Below are 14,579 nucleotides of genomic sequence, written 5' to 3' on the forward strand. Positions count from 1 at the left end.
GACTGGAGGCTAAAACATTCGATGAACAGTTACAGGAACTGAGCATGGCTAATCTAGTGAAGAGAAGGACCAGGGGAGACAGGATAGCAGTCTTCCAATATTTGAGGGGCTGCCACAAAGAGGAGAGGGTCAACCTGTTCTCCAAAGCATCTGAAGGCCAGACAAGGAATAGTGGATGGAAACTGAACAAGGAGAGATTCAACCTGGAAATAAGGAGAAATTTTCTGACAGTGAGAGCAATCAACCCATGGAACAGAAGTTGCCTTCAGAAGTTGTGGGAGCTTCATCACTGGAGGCTTTCAAGAGGAGACAGGACTGCCATCTGTTAGAAATGGTGTAGGATCTCCTGCTTGAGTGGCGGGGGGAGAGGGGTTGGACTAGATGATCCACAAGGTCCCTTCCAACTCTGCTAATCTGTATCTGTCTGTCAGCCATTTCCCAAACGTCATTGGTTGGAGATTCTGCCATGATAGCTATAACACACTTAAAGCCATTTGTTTTGCGACTGTCCAAAGTGAGAACAGCACTGAAAAGAAGTGACTTGTGACCAGTTCTCACACTTGTGACCATTACAGCACCCTCCCGCATTCATGTGATTAAAATTCAGGGGCTTGGCAACTGGCATGTACTTACAACAATTGGAACATCCTGAGATGATGTGATTCCCGTCGGTGACCTTCCCAGCCGGTTTCTGACAAGCAAAGTCAATGGAGGAAGCTGGATTTGCTTAACAGCTGCCGTGATTCACATAACATTGTGACAAGGCAGGTTGTAAAACTGGGCATGAATAATAATAATAATAATAATAATAATAATAATAATAATAATAATAATAATAATAATAATAATAATAATAATAATAATAATAATAATTTAATTTGTATACCGCCCTTCTCCCGAAGGACTCAGGGCGGTTTACAGCCAAGTAAAAACAACAGTCAATGACATAATACAAATAAAACAATAACTAAAAAACTTATTCAAATTTGGCCCAGTTTAAAATACATTTAAAAAACCATAAAACCCAATTAAATATTAAAAACCCAATAATAAAATTTTAAAATTCTATGACAGTCCTGCGCGGAAAAATAGATAGGTCTTCAGCTCGCGGCTGAATCAGTTTACAGCTGTCTTGCTTAGCCACAAAAATTCTGGTCCCCAATGTGCTCATACGTTGAGGACTAGCGGTATGAGCCACAGTGGCGCAGTGATTAGAGTGCAGTACTGCAGGCTACTTCTGCTGGCTGCCGGCTGCCTGCAATTTGACAGATTGAATGTCACCACGCTCAAGGTTGATTCAGCCTTCCATTCTTCTGAGATGGGCAAAATGAGGACCCAGATTGTTGGGGGCAATACGCTGACTCTGTAAACCGCTTAGAGAGGGCCGGAAAGCACTGTGAACCGGTATAGAAGTCTAAGGGCTATTGCTATTCTTTTAGATCGGGGAGCAAAGAGTTGGAGAAGGAGAAAGACCTAATGGTACATCTAACTTGCAGGTTCTCTGGGACCTCTGAGTGGGTTAAGATGTTAATCTCGAAGGCTTTAGCTTCATCCAACAGCACTCTGCAGGTAGCCCCCAACGACCACAATTGAGCCCAAAAGTTTATGCTGCTTAGCGAGACATTTGTTAAGTGAGTTTCGCCCCGTTTTACGACCTTTCTTGCCGCAGTTGTTGAGTGAATCACTGCAGTTGTCAAGTGAGTAACACGGTTGTTTATTTATTTATTTATTTATTAATCATAATAAATGATATTATATACCGCACCATCTCCCGTAGGACTCAGGGCGGTTCACAGGCATATTAAAACAATATAATAAATAAGCATTAAAACCCAGTTAAGACTAAATATTATCATGGCCTGATCACTAAAACAGTAAAAACCAGTAAAAACCCCATTAAAATTTGCTAAAACATTTTATTCTTAGGCTAGTTAAGTGAATCTCGCTTCCCCCGTTGACGTTTGTCGGAAGGTTGCTAAAGGAGATCACGTGACCCCGGGGACACTGCAAACCGTCATAAATGTGAGCTAGTTGCCAAGCATCTGAATTTTGATCACATTTATTTATTATTTATTTATTTATTTATTTATTTAATCACATTTTTATACCGCCCTATCTCCCGAGAGACGTTACAGCCTGATAAAAACACAAATATAAATACAAGATAAAACACTAATTAAAAAACTTATTGAATAAGGCCGAATTTAAAATTATAATTAAAAATAATAAAACCCCATTAAAAACTAAATTTAAAATTAAAATTCTAGTCCAGTCCTGCGCAGATAAATAGATGTGTCTTAAGCTCGCGGCGAAAGGTTCGAAGGTCAGGAAGTTGACGGAGTCCTGGGGGAAGTTCATTCCAGAGGGTGGGAGCCCCCACAGAGAAGGCCCTTCCCCTGGGTGTCGCCAGTCGGCACTGCCTAGTGGACGGCACCCTAAGGAGTCCCTCCCTGTGAGAGCGCACGGGTCGGTGGGAGGCAGTCGGTGGCAGCAGACGGTCCCGTAGGTAACCCGGCCCTAAGCCATGACATGATCATGGGGACGATGCAGCAGTTGTAAGTGTGAAAAAAATAGCACTTTTTTCACTTCCATTGTAACTTCAAACGGACACTAAACGAATCATTGTAAGTCGACTACCTGTACTATGATTCTTAATAGATAAAAGATTATCTTCCCTAGGCTGAGCTGGGGTGAGTCACAATGGCTTATATAGTCCCATCTCGCTCTGTGATTTCTAGAGATGACTCACACTTGTGTAAGAGCAGAGGTTGCCACATTGCTTCAGGTTCCTGGTGTGGTCCAGAACAGGGCTCCAAAATAAGAAAGGTGTGAAGGCAACTTCTCTTTCTTATTCTTCCTCAAAAACTATAATTGGAAAAACTTTTCCTGTGGAAACTGGAGCATTGCAGTAGGCCTGTCAATGGCTATTGATTGACAGAGTTTAGAGCAAGTGTGGTGATATATACAGTAGTGGCCAAAATTGTGGAAACCTTTCGAGAAAAGTGTATTTTCTAAAACTAGCTAATAACATCACTTTTTTGGGGGGGAGTAGTACTATAAAATTATATATCAATGGAAAGATAATTTAATCAAGAATGTAATGCAATAACCTTTATGAAGGATTTACTATTAGAATAGCAGTTACAATCTTAAGAAGAAAAGGGAAACACGTAGAAAAAACGAGATATATACAAAAATTATCTCTATAGAAAAAATGAGATATACAAACATTATCACCATGTCAGTTAATACTTAGTTGGGTAACCTTTAGCATGAATTATGGCCTTACAACGTCTTCCCATGGAGTGAACCAAGTCTCTTAGTTCTGCAGCTGTTCTAATGTGAAACCAAGATTGAATGATGGCTTCTATTAACTGGGTTTTATTGCTGGGTCACTTCTGATTAACAAGTTTCTTTAGTCGGCTCTATAGACTTTCAATTGGGTTAAGAAAGTCTGGGCTATTCCCAGGCCATTCCAGCAGTGGAATAAGATTATCTTGAAATGCCAAAAAAAAAAAAAAGTGGTGTTATTAGCCATCAAAACCTCAGAAATACACTTTTCCCAAAAGGTTTCCACAATTTTGGCCATTACTGTAGTTAGTCCTCGACTTATAACCATTCTTTTAGTGACCATTCAAAGTTACATTGGCACTGAAAAAATGACTTACAGCCGTTTTTCACACTTATGACCATGGCAGCATCTCCATGGCCACGTGATTTACATTTGGATGCTTGACAACTGACTCACATTTATGACGGTTGCAGTGTCCCGGGGGGGTCATGCGATTCTCCTTTTGCGACCTTCTGACAAGCCAAGTCCATGGGGAATCCAGATTCACTTAACAACCGGGTTGCTAATTGAACCACTGCGCTGATACACTTAAGAAAGGTGGCAAGCACATTTTATCATCTGTGATGGACTTGTGTCAAAGCAAAAAAAAAGTTTGGGGAAAGATACACAGGTGGCTAGAAAAGATGATAGGGAAACATGTAGAGTAGCGGCCAAAATTGTGGGAACCTTTTGGGAAAAGTGTATTTTTGAGGTTTGATTGCTTTGGTGGGGGTTTTTATTTTTGGAGTTTCAAGATAATCATATTCCACTGCTGGAATGGCCTGGGAATAGCCCAGACCTTAACCCAATTGAAAATCTATGGAGCCGACAAAGAAGTTAGTCAGAAGCGACCCAGCAATAAAACCCAGTTAATAGAAGCCATCCTTCAATCTTGGGTTCCCATTAGAACAGCTGCAGAACTAAAGTACTTGGTTCACTCCATGGGAAGATGTTGTAAGGCTCATGCTAAAGGTTACCCAACTAAATATTAACTGACATGGAGATAATTTTTGTATATTTTGTATGTCTCATTTTTTCTACGTGTTTCACTTTTCTTCTTTATACTGTAACTGCTATTCTAATAGCAAATCCTTCATAAAAGTTGTTGCATTACATTTTTGATTAAATTATCTTTCTATTGATATATAATTTTATGGTACTACTCCAAAAAAAGTGGTGTTATTAGCTAGTTTTAGAAAATACACTTTCCCCAAAAGGTTTCCACAATTTTGGCCACTACCGTAGATTTTAAACCTGAACTGTTTTTATTAGGTTTAATATCAGAAAAAATTATGTATGTATTTAATATTGCATGTCTTAACAGCAGCGGGGATTATATTCGCACAATACTGGAAAAAGGAAGATATACCGCCTGACGAAGAGAGTGTCAGGAAGATACTAGATTGTGCAGAAATGGATAGCTCGACATTGAAAATTAAACAGAAAGAATGTAGAATATTATCAAACATTGAAATTGTTTTACCAATGGTTGGAAAAAAGGGTGTAGATTAAGAATGTAAATCTGTATTATTACAGATCGACAACACATTTATTAAGCATTAAGCACTAAGAAATGTATTTTAATAGAAAATCAATAAAAAAAATTAAAAAAGAAAAGTGGCAAGGAAAGTCATAAAATGGGGCAAAATTCATTTAACAACTTTCTCACTTGGCAGCATACATTTCGGGCTCAACTGTGGTCATACATTGAGGACTACCTCTGTTAGGCAGAGGCTTCCTTATTTGGAGCATTATTTAATATATTTTTGTTAGATGAGAATGGGAAAGCTTTAGTTTACAGATACTCACCAGCTGTTGTCTAATGCCTTGTTTTGTAGCTGCTCTGGAGTCACTCAAGGAGAAGTATTTAAAAAGACTGTTCTGTGGTGTACTTTGTCAGGTAGGGCTTTCAATTTATTTATTTAACGATGCATTTAACTGTTTATTTTAGTTACAGGGTAGAACTGAGATACCCAGATTTCCCAGGGTCCTCCAGTGACAATACTCCAGTGAAAACATCAAGCAGGGATTTTCCCAGCCCTAAAACCAGGGGTGGGATTCAAATAATTTAACAACCGGTTCTCTACCCTAATGACCGCCTGAGTGGGCGTGGCCATGGTGGGCGTGGCCAGATGGTGTCACAGGTAGCACTCTGCCTCCTGCACCCCCCCAGGAGCAAAAACACCACACCACCCCCACCCCGGCCCCTTGTTTTGAGCCTAGTAGGTCTCCCTGCAGCCTCCTGGGATCAAAAAAGGGCTCCGGGAGGCTATACTGCACTCCCTACACCCCTTTTGGGGCATAGTAAGCCTCCCTGCTTGTCGATCGAAAGGTCGGCAGTTCGGCGGTTCGAATCCCTAGTGCTGCCGTGTAACGGGGTGAGCTTCCGTTACTAATCCCAGCTTCTGCCAACCTAGCAGTTTTGAAAGCACATAAAAATGCAGGTAGAAAAAATAGAGACCACCTTCGGTGGGAAGGTAACAGCGTTCCATGCGCCTTTGACGTTGAGTCATGCCAGCCACATGACCACGGAGACGTCTTCGGACAGCGCTGGCTCTTCGGCTTTGAAACAGAGATGAGCACCACCCCCTAGAGTTGGCAACGACTAGCACATAAGTGCGAGAGGAACCTTTACCTTTACCTTAAGCCTCCCTGCAGTCTCCTGGGAGCAAAAACGGGCCGGGGGGCATTTTGCATCCCTCCGCATCCCATTTTGGGCCTAGTAGGCCTCCCTGCCTAGGAGCCAAATCGAGTGTGGGAATTTCTGGAAGGGGAGGGGAGGGGCCAGCCAGCAATTTTAACAACCGGTTCAGCCAAAGTGGTGCGAACCGATTGAATCCCACCACTGCCTAAAACTGAGAAGCAGGTTGCATTTTTTTTTAAATTTGCATTTATATCCCGCCCTTCTCTGAAGACTCAGGGCGGCTTACACTATGTTAGCAATAGTCTTCATCCTATTTGTATATTTATATACAAAGTCAACTTTTATTGCCCCCAACAATCTGGGTCCTCATTTTACCTACCTTATAAAGGATGGAAGGCTGAGTCAACCTTGGGCCTGGTGGGACTAGAACCTGCAGTAATTGCAAGCAGCTGCTGTTAATAACAGACTGCATTAGCAGTCTGAGCCACAGAGGCCCTTTGTTACACAAAACATGTATTCGACCTTTTTGGTTCCCAAAAATTGTGTTTTTATACTCCCTCTGCAGGAACCAAACTCTTATTTCATCTTTGCTTCAGGCATTTATCACTTGCTCTCTTGGATAGCAACTCTGCTTCCAAAACAGAGCTAGGTGTTCTTGGCAAACTGTCTTTTCTTTCAACTGACCAGCATGCTAACGTTCTGTTAAAACAGAGGTGTGCGTTCGATCGTGATGAGAGCCCATCGTTCTGCTCTAACGTCAATGAAGAGATAAGAACAGAAGAGAAGGTGAGTGCAGACAATTTTTGGAAACGTAGGTTGGAAGAGAACTTGAAAAGGAACTGATTGTCCGCAGCTTTCTTGCTTGTAAAGTTGAGTGGGCAGAGATGATAAAGAACTGGATGTCCCTATATATGAACAAGGTGTTTTTCCAAAAGGCAACTCGTTTTTGGATGAGAAGCAAAACGTTTTCAAGCAAACAAAAACAACAACAACACAAGTCTAGTTGTCTTTTGGAAAAGCAATCTGACCTGCACAACTGAGAATCTCTATAGACATAGTTGGATTCGTTAGCTCTAAATCAAGGTTACTTTCATAGGAGGGGCAATTAGCCGGAACTGGTGTTCAGACAAAGTTTCCAGATTACACTATATTCTGTTTAATTATACGTGGTGACAAAGCTCATCTATGAAAACACGGTAATCCTGACCTAAACTCTTTAATTTTTAAATATTATCAGTTGACCTGAGATGAGAAATTGTATCAACAAATTTTCTCTTTATGAGCATTTTTATGAGTCCTGGTGGCACAGTAGTTAGAGTGCAGTACTGCAGGCTAACTCACTGCTCATTCCAGGAGTTTGATTCTGACCTGCTCAAGGTTGACTTAACCTTCCGAGGTCAGTAAAATAAGGACCCAGATTATTGGGGGCAAGATGCTTACTCTGTAAACCGCTTAAAATAGAATAGAATAGAATAGAATAGAATAGAATAGAATAGAATAGAATAGAATAGAATAGAATAGAATAGAATAGAATAGAATAGAATAGAATAGAATTCTTTATTGGCCAAGTGTGATTGGACACACAAGGAATTTGTCTTGGTGCATATGCTCTCAGTGTACATAAAAGAAAAGATACGTTCATCAAGGTACAACATTTACAACACAATTGTTGGTCAATATATCAATATAAATCATAAGGATTGCCAGCAACAAAGTTACAGTCATACAGTCATAAGTGGAAAGAGATTGGTGATGGGAACTATGAGAAGATTAATAGTAGTGCAGATTTAGTAAATAGTTTGACAGTGTTGAGGGAATTATTTGTTTAGCAGAGTGATGGCCTTCGGGAAAAAACTGTTCTTGTGTCTAGTTGTTCAGGTGTGCAGGCTCTATAGCATCGTTTTGAGGGTAGGAGTTGAAACAGTTTTAGAGAGGGCTGTAAAGCACTGAAGCGGTACCAGTGGTGAGTTTCAATTTTTTTTTACTACCGGTTCTGTGGGTGTGGCTTGGTGGGTGTGGCATGACTTGGTGGGCGTGGCTTGGTGGGCATGGCAGAGGAAGGATACTGTAAAATCTCCATTCCCACCCCATTCCAGGGGAAGGTTACTGCAAAATCCCCATTTCCTCCTGATCAGCTGGGACTCGGGAGGCAGAGAATAGATGGGGGCGGGGCCAGTCAGAATTTTTACTACCGGTTCTCCCAACTACTCAAAATTTCTGCTACCGGTTCTCCAGAACTGGTCAGAACCTGCTGAAACTCACCTCTGAGCGGTATGTATATAGGTCTAAGCCAGGGTGAAATGCTACCGATTCGGACCGGTTCTCCTGAACTGGTGGTAAAAAATGCTACTAGTTTGGGCAACCTGGTATTTCCGACGATCAACTGGGCGACGATCAGCTGTGATGTGCGATTTATATTAGCTAGAATCATCAGATTTCTTGCATTCTAGCTAATCCACGTGGCACAGCGGATTCCCTTCCCCCCTTGCTGTTCTACTTACCTTTGCAGACTCGGAAGGCTTCAAAATGTTCCTTTTTTAGCGCTGCGCAGGTGCACCTCAGGTGTGCATGCCTTGGTAGCAGACTCACAGAACAGGTAGCAGACTTCAGAGGATTTCACCACTGGTCTAAGCACTATTGCTATTTCTGGATTTACCATCCCTGCCCCATCTTAGAACATATTTTTCCATACCCTTATCATGACACAAACTATTGTTACCCAGGCCCAAGTAGATAGTAATAAACTTAGTCCGTGGAAAAATAAACTTTATTTGAAAAGCTGGGAATTACTTCATTCCCAGCACCGTTCAACTCAAAGTAAAACAAATGCCTCCCAAACACAAATTCCTCAGTTATCTCACAAACCTTAGTCCAATTAGGCAAACTGCCAAAGGCCCTTCCTGGCAAACATCCAAAAGCCACAAAAACAAAGACGAAGCAGAAGACGAAGACGAAGCAGAAGACGCAGCTACAATGTTGTTTTCCGGCAAAGCTCAAATGCCGTTGCTGGTCTGTTTTAAGCCTTATGGGAGGGGCCAATCATCTCTTGAGCTGAGCTGCTCTTGTCTTCTGGCAGCTCTTCTCATGCTCCTCCTGTTCCTCTGCCTCAGTACTATCAGTCTCTGGAGGCTCTGGAGTCTGCGCCTTCCCGATGGCCCTGGCCTCACTTCAGCCTCATCGCTGACGGACCACAACATGTTTTGGTATCATTGTTTACCTGCCTTGGTAAGAAGATAATAGAAGAACATAAGCAGTGCCCTGCTGGATCAGGGCCCTGGCCCATCTAGTCAAGTGATCTGTTCTCACAGCAGCCAACAAACTGTACATGGAAGCCCGCTAATCTCTTAGCCAACGGCCTTCCAAGGTCATCTAATAGCCATTGATTCCTGTGACTTTCATTCCCTTTCCTGAAAAGGGAATTGGTCCCTTTTCTGAAGCCAGCCAAGCTGGCAGCCAGGAGTACATAATGTTCCTTTTTCTTTATTGGCTTATAATATAAACTTGCTTGGATTATTGTAATGCTCTCTACATGGGGCTCCCCCTGAAGTGCACTCGGAGGCTTCAGTTAGTCCAGAATGCAGCTGCGCGGGTGATAGAGGGAGCTACGCGTAGCTCCCATATAACACCGCTCCTGCGCAGACTGCACTGGCTACCTGTGGCCTTTCGAGTGCACTTTAAGGTTTTGGTTACTACCTTTAAAGCGCTCCATGGCTTAGGGCCTGGGTACTTACGGGACCACCTGCTGTTACCACATGCCTCCCACCGACCCGTACGCTCTCACAGAGAGGGACTTCTCAGGGTGCCGTCCGCCAAGCAATGTCGGCTGGCGGCCCCCAGGGGAAGGTCCTTCTCTATGGGGGCTCCCACACTCTGGAACGAACTTCCCCCGGGTTTACGCCAAATACCTGACCTTCGGACATTCCATCGCGAACTGAAGACACATCTTTTTATTCGCGCGGGGCTGGCTTAAATTGAATTTTATTAATTTTAAATTCTTATTAATTGATTTTAAATGGGGTTTTTAGTTTATTGTATATTTTTACTTCTCAGGCCAATTTTAAAATAAGTTTTTTAATTGCATTTTAAATTGTACATTGTATTATCTGTTTTATTTTTGCCTGTACACGCCCTGAGTCCTTCGGGAGAAGGGCGGTATAAAAATCAAATAAATAAAATAAATAAAATAAAACACGAAAATACAAGCGCAAATAATAAGGAACAAAGGGGAGGGAAAGGGGATGGAGAAAAGTGTAGGAAAGAAGGGGGGAAAGAAAAAAAAAGGCATTGATTTCTAACTCCCTCTGGTGCAGTAGAATAAGACGGTAACATCAAACATCAAATTTTTACTTTTCCATAATAATATAAACTAGCCTTTTCTATAACAGCAAACCTGTCTAATCGGTAAAACCCAAAATCAAAGTTTCAGTTTTTTTCCACCTCGGGCACAAAGTCCAGAAGCGGTTTCCAAGCAGAAACAAAAGTACATCGGTTCTTTTCTTTGATCAAAACGGTCAGTTTAGCCCTCTCTCCTAACTCCCCTCAACGTTTGCAGCCATTCGTCCACGGTGGGAATCGAAATGTCCTTCCATTTTTGTGCATAACGTAGTCTTGCTGCCGTCAACATGCACAACATCAGAGTTACAAATTGTTTTTCCAAGTCTTTTTTTTTTTACGTAGGTAACATAATGTTCCTACGATGCTCGCTTAAGTTCAAAAACTAGCCCCTGTATGAGGCAATAGAGGATGAGTAATAACAATTTTGAACTTGTGGTGCTCCACACACACACAAAAAAACCCTGTAGACAGCAGTGATGGGTTTCAAATTTTTTTACTACCAGTTCTGTGGGTGTGGCTTGGATGTGGAATGGCTTGGTGGGTGTGGCTTGGTGGGTGTGGCTTAGTGGGCATAGCAGGGGAAGGATACTATAAAATCTCCATTCCCTCCCTACTTCAGGGGAAGATTACTGCAAAATCCCCATTTCCTCCCGATCAGCTGCGACTTGGGAGGCAAAGAATAGATTTGGGGGGGGGGGGCGGTGCCAGTCAAAGGTGGTATGTGCCGGTTCTCTGAACTGCTCAAAATTTCCACTACCGGTTCTCCAGAACTGGTCAGAGCCTGCTGAAACCCACCTCTGGTAGACAGCCAAAAAAAAACAAAAAACCACCAATGAATCTTCAAACAAATCAGCTCAGAGTTCACTTGAGGCATAAATGACCAGGCACAAATTACAGAGAGTGCTCAATTAACTACCCTTCTTCATCCACTGTTTGAAGTTCCAGCTGTCCCAGAAGCGAAAAAAACTTCAAAGCGGGAAAAAAAAGAAAAAAAAACAAGTCCAGTTGCCTCTTGAAAAAGCGCCTTTGGGACAGCTATGACCTGAGAATCTCCTTAGACCAGTGGTTCTCAACCTTTATAGTGCTGCGACCCCTTTAATACAATTCCCCACGATGTGGCGACCCCTTTAATACAATTCCCCATGATGTGGCGACCCCAACCGTAAAATTATTTTCATTTTGAATTTATCGCGCCTGAAGCCGTATTGGCTAGCGATATGAACTGCTTGCGATTGCCTTGAGGACGGAGGCATTAAAGTGGAGACTCCTCCCCTATTAAGTTTATTGCGCCTGAAGCCAGATTAGGCTAGCGATTGGGAGTGATTGCAGCTGGTTTGAGAGGGAGACATCAGAGCAAAGATTTCTCTCTTTTTTAATTCATCGTGCCTGAATCCGAATTCGGCTAGCGATTTGAAGAGCCTGCAGCTGGCTTGTGGAGTCAACCATTGGAGCGCAATTCTTCAACTCGCAAGTATACTTCCCATATTTCCGATGGTCTTAGGTGACCCCTGGCAAATCATCCTTCGACCCCCAACGGGGTCGCGACCCACAGGTTGAGAACCACTGCCTTAGACAGCTGTCCCAGCACTTGCACATTGCTATGGTCATAGTCAAGGTGCCTGATGCCAGTTGCCACGTGTCCAAATTTTGATCACATGACTGCAGAGATGCTGCCACGGTCCTAAGCTGGAAAAACGGTCATAAGTCACTTTTTTCAGTGCCGTTATAACTTCGGTCACTAAACAAATGGTTGTAAGTCAGGGAGTACCTTAGTGCTTTGTTTCTCAAAATGGTGGTAGTGGGGCCCAATTATTTAAAAAAAAAAAAGAGTCATCTAACCAGATGCTTATTTCCTGGTAGAAGGAGCTTTCTGTAAATTAGTTGAACTTCATTCGGGCTTCTGGGAGGGAGTCTCCTTACTTTCGGTTCCTCTTTTTTAAATAGGAAACCTGTTGCTATCAAAGACTAGGAACCCAGCTCCCCTGGCCTTGGAGCACGTGCTGGTCCACACAAGATATTTTACTGCTAGGTAAGCTTAAAATATGTCTTGGGTGCAAATGGATTTGTCTAAAAGGAAGAGCATATGGTCCGGGAAAAAGAAACCTGTATCTGATTTGCATATTGCTGTGTGTTATTTTTCAAAATTTGAAGTTGTTGTTTTTTAAGAAAGTGGTAAGGTGGAAAACTCAGAAGCAACATACACAAAAGCTTGGGAATTCTTCTATAACATCATTTTCCAGGTTCTTCCAACCCTTTTATTATTAATTAAGTTTGTAGTTAATAGTTTTCCATTAATATTATTGTATGTATTGATGCTTTTATTGATTATTATTTGCATCTATCATCTTGTGTATGAAGGTTAAAATAGGCATCCTTTTTTGAAACTGTGCAGCTCAGCAGCCATTCGAAAGGCTCTGACTGAAATATCTTTATTGAGCAATTCGTTTTTTGTATGGTCATTTATATGTAAAATTCTCAGATTACAAAAAAACTATTTGAAATTGGCCACACGGCTTACATCTTGGAGGATCAAACTGTACTTTGCAATATCCCAGTTCAATTGTCCCAAAAATGTTGTTGTTTTTTCCCCAAAGGCAACAAGACTTTCTTGGTGTTTTCTTTGAAAACGCTTGAAAGCGAAACGTTTTCAAAGAAACCACCAAGAAAGCCCAGGTTCTTTTTAGGAGAACAAAAAAACATGTTTGAGATAACCATGACCTGGATGATTGAAAATCTGCAATAGATTTGTTTATCTGCATGATTTCAGATAAACAAAGTCAATGTCAGGGTTCCAAGTAACATCCCGAACGAAAGAAGACTCAAAGGCTAGACGTTCCTCAAAGTTCCATTTTATTAGAGATGTCATATTGGCACATCTGGGAAAACCTGAATCTGAAAGCTTCCAGGTTTACCCCACCCAAAAGAAAGTCCAAGTCCCATCCCCTGAACCCACATATCCATCACATGGTCGAATCAAATGCACCATCCCAACTGGAGGTGCCTCCCAGTCACAGCCCTCCAGGTGCAAGGCAGGATGTCCTTGACTCTCTGAGAAAGGAATGTTATTATGACTACATATCACCCATGCTCCATACAATCCCCCCTCCCAGTTTCCCACAGCTCTAAATGTGGCAGGCCTGAAGGCCCAATGCAAAAGATGGCCTCCAGGGATGACAGCCACATTTTCTGGGCTTCCTCCCATTAATAATTCTGCCCCACTCTCCTCCTCTGTGTCTTATACAGAAGCATTGTCACTTGATTCTCTGCAACTGGTTCGAAGAAGCTCTCTGCCCAGGACTGTTGGATATTCTCAAATATTGTTGATATTGGGGAAACAACGCTTAAGAGATGGAACCACCTCAGATGTGATATTGGATGAATACAAGTAAGAGCAGAGACCCAGCTTTTAAAATGTTGCCTCTTCCAAGGTTGATAAACGCTATGTGCAGCTCAATTCAAGTTTTAAGTTTATTTGTTTTTATTTATTAAGTTTGTCGATCATGCACTAGATAACAGGTATAAATATAAACATGGACATGAACGAAGGAAATGAGTACAAATAAATGGGGATTGTAGGACAGGGACGGTAGGCACACTGGTGCGCTTATGCACGCCCCCTTTATGGACCTCTTAGGAATGGGGTGAGGTCCACAGTAGACAGTTTGAGGTTGAAGCTGTGAGGGTTAGAGGATGCAATAACGGACTCAAGTAGAGCATTCCAGGCCTTGGCCACTCTGTTGCTGAAGTTGTATTTTCTGCAATCGAGCTTGGAGCTGTTTACCTTATTTTTATTTTATTTATTTTGTCAGTCATATATAAGATAACAGGTAAAAGTATAAACATAATTTGGATACATGAAAATAGTAAGGAAAAAGGGAATATTAGGACAGGGACAGTAGGCACGTGGGTGCACTTATGCACGTCCCTTACAGACCTTTTAGGAATGGGGTGAAGTCAACAGTAGATAGTTTAAGCTTAAAGTTTTGGGGGATTGGAGAAGAAACCACAGAGTCAGGTAGTGCATTCCAGGCATTGAGCACTCTATTGCTGAAGTCATATACATACCTTGAGTTTGTATCTCAATAGATAATCTTTCTCTTACATTGCCAGCATCTTCTCATTTGATTCTTAGTTCTCTATTGTATCCTAATGACTTCTGTTCCCTTTTATATATGATTCAGATAAGCAATTCTACATAACCATAGGTAATAGTGTATAGACTTGTGTGTGGGACACACGGGCCCACACAACCATGGGGCTGGTTGATCT

The 14,579-nt window shown here is 42.0% G+C and overlaps 1 protein-coding gene across 1 annotated transcript in view; it reads left to right on the top strand.

Moving 5' to 3' along the window:
• IRAG2 (inositol 1,4,5-triphosphate receptor associated 2) overlaps positions 1–14,579 on the top strand; it is a 77,018-nt gene that overhangs the window by 34,984 nt on the left and 27,455 nt on the right. Inside the window, exons 20-23 of the mRNA XM_058191694.1 lie at positions 5,170–5,231; positions 6,687–6,761; positions 12,255–12,339; positions 13,554–13,695. Of these exons, the coding sequence (XP_058047677.1) occupies positions 5,170–5,231; positions 6,687–6,761; positions 12,255–12,339; positions 13,554–13,695 (364 nt within the window). The remainder of the gene's footprint in view (positions 1–5,169; positions 5,232–6,686; positions 6,762–12,254; positions 12,340–13,553; positions 13,696–14,579) is intronic.

The sequence above is a fragment of the Ahaetulla prasina genome, chromosome 7 (genome assembly GCF_028640845.1).
Source record: "Ahaetulla prasina isolate Xishuangbanna chromosome 7, ASM2864084v1, whole genome shotgun sequence".
NCBI lineage: Eukaryota > Metazoa > Chordata > Lepidosauria > Squamata > Colubridae > Ahaetulla > Ahaetulla prasina.